Source organism: Acomys minous (genome assembly GCF_964271855.1).
Source record: "Acomys minous genome assembly, chromosome: 2".
Lineage (NCBI taxonomy): Eukaryota > Metazoa > Chordata > Mammalia > Rodentia > Muridae > Acomys > Acomys minous.
The window spans coordinates 104,304,605-104,316,776 of record NC_140484.1 but is presented as its reverse complement, the minus strand read 5'-3'; the positions used below and the strand labels follow the sequence as shown (position 1 = coordinate 104,316,776).

General features: G+C 46.5%; 1 protein-coding gene across 3 annotated transcripts in view; it reads right to left on the bottom strand.

Annotated features, from left to right (window-relative positions):
* LOC311588141 (protein FAM169B-like) overlaps positions 1 to 12,172 on the bottom strand; it is a 90,240-nt gene that overhangs the window by 66,041 nt on the left and 12,027 nt on the right. The window contains exon 1 of one of the 3 annotated variants that reach the window (XM_084765627.1): positions 9,280 to 9,482. The exons of the other annotated variants lie outside the window; for them this stretch is intronic. Coding sequence (XP_084621753.1) covers positions 9,280 to 9,418 — 139 coding nt within the window. The 5' untranslated portion in view covers positions 9,419 to 9,482. Of the gene's footprint in view, positions 1 to 9,279; positions 9,483 to 12,172 lie in introns of those variants that run through there. 3 annotated transcript variants of the gene reach the window in all.

The window sequence follows — 12,172 nt, the reverse complement described above, 5'->3', positions numbered from 1 at the left end:
AAGTGCCTCGGGCCTCAGCCTCCCATCCATCTAAGCACCATCCACACACAATTAACTGCGGCAACAACCAACTTTTCTCTGGGTTCCAGTTACCAAGGAGCAGGTGAGTGCCCACAGCCTTCTCTCGCTATACACAGAGAAGGCAAACCAAGCAAGAGCTGAGGCCTGTCTGATTCCAAGCTCTGCGGAAAGCTCTCAGATCAATCCACCCCTATGGTGGAACACCCAGTGGGTTCCTACGGCACCTCCTCCCAGATCTCTGTAATGCCACCCTCAAGGCTTACCAGATACTGGCAGCACTCCTGAGGAACCTTCTTTAAGCCTCATAAACTAAGATCAAGGGCTCTATGACTCACTGAGGCCCGAGTTCAAATACCACCTCAGCCTATGATAGGACCTGACATGGCCTGGCCAACTTTCTGTCCTATAGGCATAATCACTTCCAATGTGCCCCTCCACACTGCCTTAGCTTAGTCGCCTCCTAACTCACACACGACAGCAGCTAGGGCTTGTGAAACATAACTCCTGCTCCCCTCCCGGGCCCCACCACCCCCACCGCAAAGACGTTCCTTTGCGTCTTTCCCATACAAAGCGCTTAGGAAATGTGAGCGGTTCCTCCACCGAGCTTTCCGTTTAGCAGCTGTTTCGTGGACTTGGTCACGTGCCTTCCCATGGGTATGCAACAAGATGGAGCGAGCAGGCCAAGAAATTAAGAAAAGCTAGCAGGCGGGCTGCTTGGACCCTGGGTACCTGGGTACTCAGGCCACAATTGTCCCCATGGGAGCTAGCTTCAGAATCGACCGCTTTCAAAATACTCACCCCCCACCCCCGATCCCAGGGCCGCTAACCTACAGTGCATGAAGAGACCAGACCTGGGCCTGTGTTTTAGGAAGGATGGTCATCACATCTGGACCACCAATCCCCTTGTGAGGTGTGGATTGCAGAATTGACAAAGAACATTAGCAATCAGCCCGTGGAGAAGCTGACCTCTGCTCCTAGGGTTTGCTGGAAGAGGCACCCAGCCAAGGTCACCAGGCCAGAGCCTAGGTGCTTGTCAAGAGTTTCCTGGCATGCCTTCTGGTTGTGTGTGGTCAGGACAAATGCCATGAATGTGTTATGCCCTGTTTCACACCATGAAACCATTTCCCCTGCGGGTTAAAACCCCCTCAAAGAACTCATAGGCAGTGCTCCCAAGACACTGGCTGTCCCCAGGAAAGAGCTGCGTGGTGCTTGACCTCCCCCCCCCCAAAGGCCACAGGGGCAGATCTGTGGGGGTGTTCTCAAGAACCTGCTGCTTAGCTGGGCGGCGGTGGCCCACACGCCTTTTATCCCAGGAGGCAGAGGCAGGTGGATCGCTGTGAGTTCGAGGCCAGCCTGGTCTACAAAATGAGTCCAGGACAGCCAAGGCTACACAGAGAAACCCTAACTGGGGGGGGGGGGGGGAGGGAGAGGAGGAAGAACCTAATGCTTGCTAGAATCAGCAAGACATGGCCCGGCCTGATTAACCTGAGAGTGGGGGTTAGTTTCTGTTTCCTGGGGGGCAGCAAGGAACATAAATGAACGGCTGAGAGGTCACAAGACTGACTGCAGACTTCTATCTGTGGGGAAATCAGCAGGCAGAAAGACCACCTGGGGCACCCTGCAACCTGGGCCACAACACCCCATCCATCACACACACACACACACACACACACACACACACACACACTTGAGGAAAACTCCACCACCCCCAAAACTCAACAGTTTCTCTCCTATACAGAAAATATTCAAGCTTACAGAAAACTAGGGGAACGTGAAGATGAGGGTGGCGCAAGTTGAAGGGAGAGACATTCAAAACCAGACAGACAAGAAGACTCCCCTCCTCCAAGCCAGGAGGAAACCTCCATGTCCCCAGCAGAGGCCTGGAAAGTAAGCAAGTCCGGGTAGGTGGGGCCACGCTTGATTCCGGTGGTGGAAGACAGGCCCCCTCCCCTGTGCCGTCCAGATGTGAGTCCCTAACAGGCCTTCGTGGCTTGAACCAAACAGGAAATATTTTTCCAAAAGCAAAAGAATGTAATCTCTACAGCATAAGACTAAATGCTTTTATTCAAAAGGCACACAGTTGAAATAACCGGCTGCAGACTGTAAAGAAATTGAAATTCCTGGTATAAAGCCCCATCTTATGATTTCACTTGAGTACATGCTGGCAGCCTCACCCTAAAAACAAAAATAATGGTACACCTCAAAGTATTTCTCTGGGGAAAATATAGAAAAAGCTCCAGATCTCCTAAACTTGAGTTCCAAGGGCCCAGCATCTGGGTGAGGCAGCCGCCAGTCAATCCAGAAAGGTCTAATGACAAGATAGTCCCCCCCCACACCCCAGAAGTCTGGGATCCTTTGAATGTGAGCAGCAACGCCAGTTAACGCAGACTTGGGGGTGGGGGTGGGGCGCTCAAAGATCTGCCCTTAATCATACACTCCGCATGCCATTTGCACAGGACTCTCACCTCACACTCCCTTGCCGTAAAGATCAGGAAAAGTCTTTCATTTTGGCAAAGCACCATTTTTCTAAGATGACACTATTATCCTGAGAAACTTGAAGAGAAATATTTCAAATTTTACTAGTCCCAGTCTTACAAACTTGGCTTTAATAAAAGCCACTACCTGGCAGTAACCACCAGGCATTACGTCATTGGAAAAGCTGGCTGTAGTCACTCTGGGGTTTTTTGTCTTTTTTTTTTTTTTCTTCTAGTAACGTGGGTTGTTGGTCTTCAATTACAGTAAGAACAATTCTTGCTCCAGATAATGTGGAAAAATTTCAAGGACACAAGATTAAACTCCACTCTCATTTTCTATGAACTAGAATGGGTAACACTGATTGAAATTTTGTCTTGTATGTTTGTTTCCTGTATTTTTTTTTTCCGTGCGGGTGACTTTTTTGTTGTTTTTGTTCACAAGTGAATTTTCTTCTAAAAATGAAACTATTCTAGAAGGACTCCTTATTAGGGAAAAAAAAATCTACTACTAAGAAAGGCAAAAGACCAACTCTTAGCTAGGCGTGGTGGCACACTCTTTTAATCCTAGCCCTTGGGAGGCAGAGGCAGGTGGATCGCTGTGAGTTCGAGGCCAACCTGGTCTACAAAGTGAGTTTAGGACAGCCAAGGCTACACAGAGAAACCCTGTCTTGAAAAAAGAAAACAAAAAACAAAAAAGACCAACTCTTGAGGCTAGAGAGATGGCTCATTGGTTAAGAGCACTGGCTATTCTTCCAGAGGCCCCTGAGTTTGATTCCCAGCACCCACATGGTGGCTCACAGCCATCTATAATGGGATCTGAAACCCTCTTCTGTCATGCAGGCTTACGTGCAAATAGAGCACTCATATAAATGCAACATACATATATATATATATATATATATATATATATATATATATATATATATATATATATATATATATATATATGATTGTTTGTTCGGAATAGGGTTTCTCTGTATATCCTTGGCTGTCCTGGACTCACTTTGTAGACCAGGCTGGCCTCAAACTCAGAGATCCACCTGCTTCTCCTCTGTCTCCCAACGTACTGGGATTAAAGGCAATGCACCACCACGCCTGGCCATAAATAAATATTTTTTAAAAATTTTAAAAAGATCAATTCTGGGCTTAGAATAAAGGCTAGTTTCTCATCAGACATGGGAGAACAACAGAAAACTCTAGAAGCAAGCAGCAAGACAGCTTGTTTGTTTCTACAAACACACTGAAGAAGGAGAATATCCCTAAAACACCCAGCGTGCTCAGAATTCAAAAGCTACCCTATTAGGATCCCCAGTTTGACCAGAAGCACATGTGGTTGGTTCAAAACAACCCAGTCCCTAGGGCTGGGCCTTTAAAGTGGATGAGGTTTAAGAAAATGAATTTACAACTGCAGACTGAGAGCCTCTAAAGAACTTATCAAAGGATGCCTCACAAGAGCTGGAGAGGACTGAGCCATTAAGACCACCGGCTGCTCTTCCAGAAGACCTGGGTTTGGTTCCCAGCACCTTCCTGGAGGTTCACAACCATCTGTAATTCCAATTATGAGAGATCCAACACACTCTTCTGGCCTACATAGAGGCCAGACAACATACATATGGTACATAGACATCTATGTAGGTAAAACACACTCATGCATTTAAACTAAAAATAAATCCTTAAAAGGAGGAAGGCTTTTTTTTTTTGGTTAGGTTGGTTTAGTTTTTTGAGACAGGGTTTCTCTGTATAGTCTTGGCTGTCCTGGACCAGGCTGGCCTCAGAACTCACAGCGATCCACCTGCCTCTGCCACCCAGAGTGCTGAGATTACAGGTATGCACCACCATGCCCAGCTGAGGACGACTATTTTTAACTTGATAATTATATTTCATTTTTACCTTGTTATTTATTTGTTTGCTTGTTTATTGGCACTAGAAGCCAAACCCATGGTCTTGTACAAGCTACACACACACCACATACACACACACACACACACACCACACACACACACACACACACAGTTGCTAAGCTATAGCTGCTGTACAATATTCTTAATTTAAAAAATAAAATAAAATCCAAGCATGGTAGCACATGCATTTTTAGTCCCAGAACTTGGGAATCAAAGGCATGCGGATTTCTATGAGTTCAAGTCCAACCTGATCTACAAAGAGAGTCCAGGACAGCCAAGGCTACACAGAGAAACCCTACCTAGAAAACCCAAATAAATAAACAGAATAGAATAAAACAGCCAGGTACAGTATCAAACACCTTTACTCCCAGCACTTGGGAGACAGAGGCAAGAGGACCTCTGTGAGTTTGAGGCCATCCTGGCTACATACCAAGTTGCAGGACAGTCATGGCTACATAGTGAGACCTTGTCTTAAAAAAATATTTTTTTAAATAAATAAAAAATTAAAAATTAAAAAATTTAAAATTAAAAGAAGGTGCCAGCTTGCAAAGCATGCACTAAGTCCTGGGTTCAACCCCAGCACTGCAGAAAAGTAGGTATAGCTGCTCACATCTGTAACCTCAGCACTCAGGAGGTAGAGGCCAGAGGATCAGAAATTCTGTAACATCCTCCACTACTTTAAAAATCCAAAATGTGATTTAAGAAAGAAAGAAAGCTGACAAGATAGCTGAGTGTGTCAAAGGCCATTTTTGGACAGGTCGGGGTAAACTGAGGCAAGGCATAGAATTGGCAACTGATCACTCAGCAGACTCAGCCAGTGTGGGTGGGGCGGGGCTAGAAACACACACACAGGGTGGATGAAGTAAGCTTCAACACACTCTAACAACTGTATTTTTTTCCTCCCACGGCTTAAATATTCCAGAAAAATCTTTCAAGCAGTATAAAAGTTACAAGTGAGGCTGGGCATGGCAGCCTATGCCTGTAATCCCAGCACTCTAGGAGGCAGAGGCAGGCAGATGGCTGTGAGTTCAAGGACAGCCTGATCTACAAAGTAAGTCCAGACAGCCAAGGCTACACAGAGAAACCCTGTATCAAAAAACAAGAAAGAAAGAAAGAAAGAAAGAAAGAAAGAAAACCAATTATTCCCAAGAACCCACATACATACATAACTAAGCAACGTGTTATAAATTAACAAAGTGTGAGCAAGCAAGGTAATTTTTCAGCCAGTTTCTCTTCATTGGCAGGCTGCAATTTGTAGTTACAAAGAACAGATCAATTATCTTATTATTTATCTTTTTGTTTTGGTTTGGTTTGATTTGGTTTGTTTTTCCAAACAGTTTCTCTGTGTAGTTTTAGCTGTCCTGGACTCACTCTGTAGACCAGGCTGGCCTCAAACTCACAGCTATCTGCCTGCCTCTGCCTCCCAGAGTGCTGGGATTAAAGGTATGCGCCACCTTATTATTTATCTTAAACAGTGATCTTATAAAAATCTTAAAAGAATCACAAATTTAAACGTGTATATAAAGAAGTAATCAGTCATTTCTACTTTAAATCCTCAAAGTGCACATCTCCTCATTAACAATTTTTTGGTACTATTTATTTATTCACTTTACATCCCAATCGTGGCCTCCTCCCTCATTAACAACTTTTTATTAAATCATATCAGGAATCTGAGGGCAAAAATGGGTACAAGAAATTAATCACCACCTTGATCACCAGCCCAGCTTTAGCAAGAGAGTCACATCATCGGCCAGTGCCAGTCAGGCTGCCATTGTTCTTCCTTGGCCTCAAAAAAATCCCTAGAGTGTGCCTTTCTGGGGCTGGAGAGATGGCTCACAGGTCTTCCCAAGGTCCTGGGAAACAAAATGGTGGCTCACAACCATTTATATAATGAGATCTGGTGCCCTCTTCTGGCATGTAGGTGTTCATGCAGACTGAGCACTGTATATGTAATAAAGAAATCTTTTTAAATTTTTTTTAAAAAGTGTGTCTTTCTGAACTCCAAATTGTCCCCTAAGATTTTTTTAACTTTTATTATTTATTTATTTTATTATTTTATTATGTAACAGTGTTCTGCCTACATGCCAGAAGAGGGCACCAGATCTCATTATAGATGGTTGTGAGCCACCATGTGGTTGCCAGGAATTGAACTCAGGACCTTTGGAAAAGGAGACAGTGCTCTTAACCTCTGAGCCATCTCTCCAGCCCCCTCCCGGAAGATTTTCTACATCAGAGCCACTAAACACTAATCTTAACTTTACTAACAATCTACTTCTCTAAATTCCTCCCAAGGGTGGTGATTGAACCATTAATCGGCTCCAGCAGTAACGCGTGACTATGGCTGTGAGTGCCAATGATACTGCCCAGTGAGGGGGGTGAGAAGCCCCCTTAGGAGTTTTCATACGACTCACAGACTAGGAAGGATGGGAAGACTGCGATGGCAGCAAGCAGAGCGACTACCCCATAACAGCATGAGGTCCTCAGGACACCCAGTCCTCGGGGCTCCACCTCTCCGAGGACACTCATTGTGGCTGTGCTATAACCTGTGGGCAGAGTTCCTTGAGTTCTAAAGCCCTTTGTTCTTCTCGCAGGGGCCTTGACACGAGTGCACATAGGCATTGCCACAAAGCCTCATATAACCTGAGTCAACCCCAGCACCCTATGGTAGGAGGAATGAACCAACTCTTAAAAGTTGTCCCCTGACCTCCATGGGTGCACTGTGGCATACATGTACATGTATGTACACACACATATATGTACACACAAATGCAATTTTGGGTTTGTTTTCTCTTCTTTTCTTTTTTTCTGAGACAGGGTTTCTCTGTGTAGCCTTGGCTGTCCTGGACTCGCTTTGTAGACCAGGCTGGCCTCAAACTCACAGCGATCCGCCTGCCTCTGCCTCCCGAGTGCTGGGATTAAAGGCGTTGTTTTGTTTCTTTAGTTTTTGAGTTTTTCAAGACAGGGTTTCTCAGTGTAGCCTTGGCTGTCCTGGACTCGCTTTGTAGACCAGGCTGGCCTCAAACTCACAGTGATCTGCCTGCCTTGGCCTCCTAAATGCTGGGATTAAAGGCATGAGCCATCACACCTAGCCAAGTGCAATTTTTAGAAAACGAAAAAATGACTCTCACTCCCTGAGGGATCATGTGAGGCAGCACCATGGATTCCTCAGACACCTCAAGAATTAAGGTCTGTGTGCACACCCCCACCTACTTCCTGGCCTATGACTCCGTTGTCCCTGACACACGTTGTGGGACACGAGCTCCGTGGATCTGCTTAAGATGCGCTAGTGATAGACAGATGAAGATTTCTGGTGCCAGCAAGTTTAGAAAAGGTGACCCAATATGACTCTAAGCTCATGACTGAGGGGAGTTCCATCAACAAGTAAGTACTTTTAGAAATTTTGTAGCAGGCCAGGAGGTGGTGGCACATGCCTTTAGTCGCAGCACTCAGGAGGCAGAACTAGGGAAATAGCTATGAGTTCAAGGCCTGCCTGATCTACAGTTTGAGTTCCAGGTCAGCCATGGCTACACAGTGAAACCTTGTGTCAAATTTTTTAAAAGGGGGGTGGGGGGAACTAGAGAGATGGCTCAGTGGTTAAAAGCACTGACTGCTCTTCCAGAGGTCCTGAGTTCAATTCCCAGCAACCACATGGTGGCTCACAACCATCTATAATATGATCTGATGCCCTCTTCTGGCCTGCAGGTGTACATGCAGACAGAGCACTGTGTACATAATAATAAAAAATGAGAGAGGGGGCGATGGGGGAGAACTTTATAGCAAGAGAAGTTGTTTCACTCACATTTATTTCCCAAACTTAGTTAACAAGGGACCCTGGACCCAGAGCGTTAACTTGCCAGATAACAAAACATACCATGAAGAGCAGTGTGTGGAAATACTGTGAGAGCAGAAAGACCTGTCCCTTCCAGAGAGACAGTAAGCAGGCAAGAGTCTGAAGTTCAAGGTCAGACCATGAAGAACCTGCCAACAGGAAAGGCACCCACGGTACTATAGAACATCTCTTTCCAATAAAGTAGAGAACAGAAGGTGAGGCCAATAAACACTTGGATATTTTTGTTGTTTTTGAAAAGCATCTGATTGCCAAAATATTCTTAGCAAAGATTTTTTTTTTTTAAGTTGGAAGACAGAATGTAGAATATGTTAGAATTTTCTGAGCAGATGAGCAGAACTGTCAGGGAGTGAGGAGGCACTGCTGAAGGTCTGCAGGTGGCTTGTGGTGGAGGTTTTACCCCCCCCCCCACTCCCCAGTGATTGACAGGCTGCCTGTTGCTCTCTTATCGCTTGGTTAATATTGGCCAACTTGCAACTTGTCAATGCTTCGGCTGAGAAGAAGATGGTAAAATATGCAGATGACTTTGTGACACCCACACAAATTTTTTTTCCCCCACAGTCCTGGTTTTGCTTCTTAATGAAGTAAGCAATATAAAAACCACCTTGGTGACAGGAGAGGGTTCTCTGTGGTTAGCAGGTAGTATTCACTAATATGATGAAACATGGGCTTGGGCAACTTCATCATGGATGTTGAGTACAGAAATAGAGGATTTCTAATCCTAATTTTCTTGTAGATAACTTTAGACTTAGCCATTGCTGGGATCCTCTAAATCTTGCTACCTTGCATGGTGGTAGTTCTGAGATAGCCAGGCATGATGGGTCTCTGTGAGTTCAAGGCCAGCCTGCTCCACAAAGGAGTAGAGTCAGGGCTGTTACACAGAGAAACCCTGTCTTGAAATGCCGCCGCCCCCCACCCCCACCCCCCGCCACACACACACAAACCAGAAAAGAATGTTTCTGTTCCTAATTGCTCAGAGAGAGAGAGAGAGAGAGAGAGAGAGAGAGAGAGAGAGAGAGGGAGAGAGAACTCTGACCTTCATATCTGCCATAGCATGCATGCACTGGCCACATAACCGGGTAGCAGTGTTGGTAAGCAGTGTTGGTGTAAGTTTGTGTGGATGCACACTTAGCTGCTGGGGGAGGACAGAAGGCAAGGTGCCCTGCTCTCATCATTCTCCGCCTTATTCCAACCTCTCACTGAATCTGAAGCCAGGCAGATGGGCAGAGGCCATTCAGAACCCATGTCTGCACCCTACAGCGCTGAGGTCACAGGCGAGGGCGTGGCCACGGGCGAGGGCGTGGCCACAGGCGAGGGCGTGGCCACAGGCGAGGGCGTGGCCACATTCAGCTTTTACTTGGGTGCTGGGATTGTGACTTCAGCTCTTCATTGTGCCTGTGCAGCAAGCGCTCCCCCCCCCCCCTGCAAGCCTTCTCTCCAGCTCCTAATCGCCTTTCGTAGGAATGTCTCTGGCCTTGTAATCTGAATATGGGGGCCTTTTATCTTTGGGCAAACATGTAACCGCATGGCTTTCTATGCCTGCCCTAGTTCTGAATGACATGGAGACCTATTATATTTATTATAAGCGTAGGGCACTATAGCTGGGCAGCCACTCAGCTGTTCTAACCCACAAATACTGGCCTGTTACCTGCCATCTCCCTCCAGCTCTGTCACCTGCCTCTTCATCTGTGCCCCATAGTGACTCCTGACTCCTCTCTCTTCCCCAGCTGAGACACCCCCCCCCCTCGCCCTCTCCTCTCCTGCCCAGCTACTGGATAGTATCTCTTTAACCAATCAGAAGGTGATGGAGAAAAATGTTTACAGAACACTAAGGCAGGAGATGCTTCATAATTATGACAATACCAGAGTTCCGCCGGTACTCAACTCTCTGGGTATATAAATCAGCATTTGAATGTGCAAGGATCATCTTTACACAGTGCACAACAACATCAGTCCAACACAAATGAGCAGCAGAAAACTATTTCCCCTCCCCCCGCCTTGAATCATTCAGAAGCATATAAGATGGACCAGCAAGACTCAGCAGGTCAAAGTGCTTGCCGAGAAAGCCTGGTGACCCGAGTTCAAGTCCTGGATCTAACTCTTTAAAGTCATCCTCTGACCTTTAAGCATGTGCTCCAGCATGTACACACTGGTGCTCACAAACATAATACAAACACACACACACACACACACACACACACACACACACACACAAACTTTCCAAAAAATCTGAGTTGAGACTACAGCATTCTGTTCCTTTAGCAGTCAAGAAATTGTCCTATTCAGAGACATCCAGAGAGAGCAGGAAATAGCATCTCCAGTAACTGCTTCCACATGCATGGTGACCAGAGAGTCTTCACCTCCACACAGCTGCTACAAGTTCAGGGTCCTCATCCCCTTGAGACCAGGGGCCACTCCATCCCAGCCGGTCATCTGTGAGGTTACCATTTGTCTGAGTTTTACTGGGAAGTGAGAGGGGGTCTCTCTCTCTCTCTCTCTCTTTCTCTCTCTCCCCCTCTCCCACTCTCTCTCTCCCCGTCTTCCTCACACATGCACACAGGACAAGACTGAAACCCGAGTCTTAACATCCTGAGTTTAACTGCTGAGAACGTATGGAAATGCGTGACTACCAGTAGGACTGAGCGCTGCAGTCCTGAAGCAGCGGGTGAAGGAACCCTGTGGTGGGACAATTGCCCAGCATGGCACGCGTGCCACATACCACACAGAGCCCAAAGGACAAAGAAAAGTACCCTCCCACCACTGCGATGCACTCACTATACGCCCCTGGATGACAGTTTGCAGACCCAACCACACATCACAGCTGTTTAGAGACGTCACAAACTTCTATACAAAACTCACAGCCCCATGTGTTTACCTGCTGTTTTTCAAACAACAGAACTTCTGAAGAGGAAAAAAAGGGGGGGGGGGCCGGTTTCTAAGCCGGGCGTGGTGGCACACGCCTGTAATCCTAGCACCGGGGAGGCAGAGGCAGGTGGATCACTGTGAGTTCTATAAAGTGAGTCCAGGACAGCCAAGGCTACACAGAGAGACTCTATCGCGAAAAACAAAACAAAAACAACCAAACAAACAAAAAAGGGTTTCTAGCCCACATTATGGGCTCTATGAAAATCAACGAATGAAACTGAGGGACCCCAAGGCCTCAGTGAGGCAGCCCACTGCTTAAACAATTAGGCTTATCCTTCAGATACGCAGCACCCAAGAATGGGTGGGGTGCAACTGGCTCACCTGACCGACGTGAGGACTTGCCAAGGGAAACGTATCCGCTTCTCAACAACTGGAAATGCATCATGATAACTGCCTTTTGGAGAGCGCTAGACTCCCGTGTCTAAAATAAGACCGCAAAGTCAAATGGTGCAGAATGCTGGTGCTTGCATCGAGCTCGGTGCCCGCCCGGTGCTAACGCGACGAACTAGAGAAGAAATGTGATAGTCTGTGTTTGGTGGATAAATGGTATTTCTAAGCTGGGAGAAGAATTGAGGGGCAAAGTAATGAAGTGTTTTCATGTGAAAATGCACCTTGAAACCTCACACTTGCAGTGACAGCCTGTATGAAATGTACATCAACCCCACAGAGCAATAAAGCAGTGCACTGACCCTGTTTCCAGATGAGGGAACAGAGATTTGTTTTGTTTCGTTTTGTTTTACGAGACAGGGTCTCTCTGTGTAGCCACAGTTGTCCTGGACTCACTTTGTAGACCAGGCTGGCCTCGAACTCAGAGATCCGCCTGCCTTTGCCTCCCAGAGTGCCAGGATTACAGGCGTGTGACACTGCACCCAGCTAAGATTTACCATTTAACCACTTGTAAATGTACCGTTGTGCGACATTAAGCACCTTCGTATCACCATGCAGCCATCACTACCATCACCCCAGCACTTCCACAATCCTCTCAGACTGAAAGAGCACCCTCC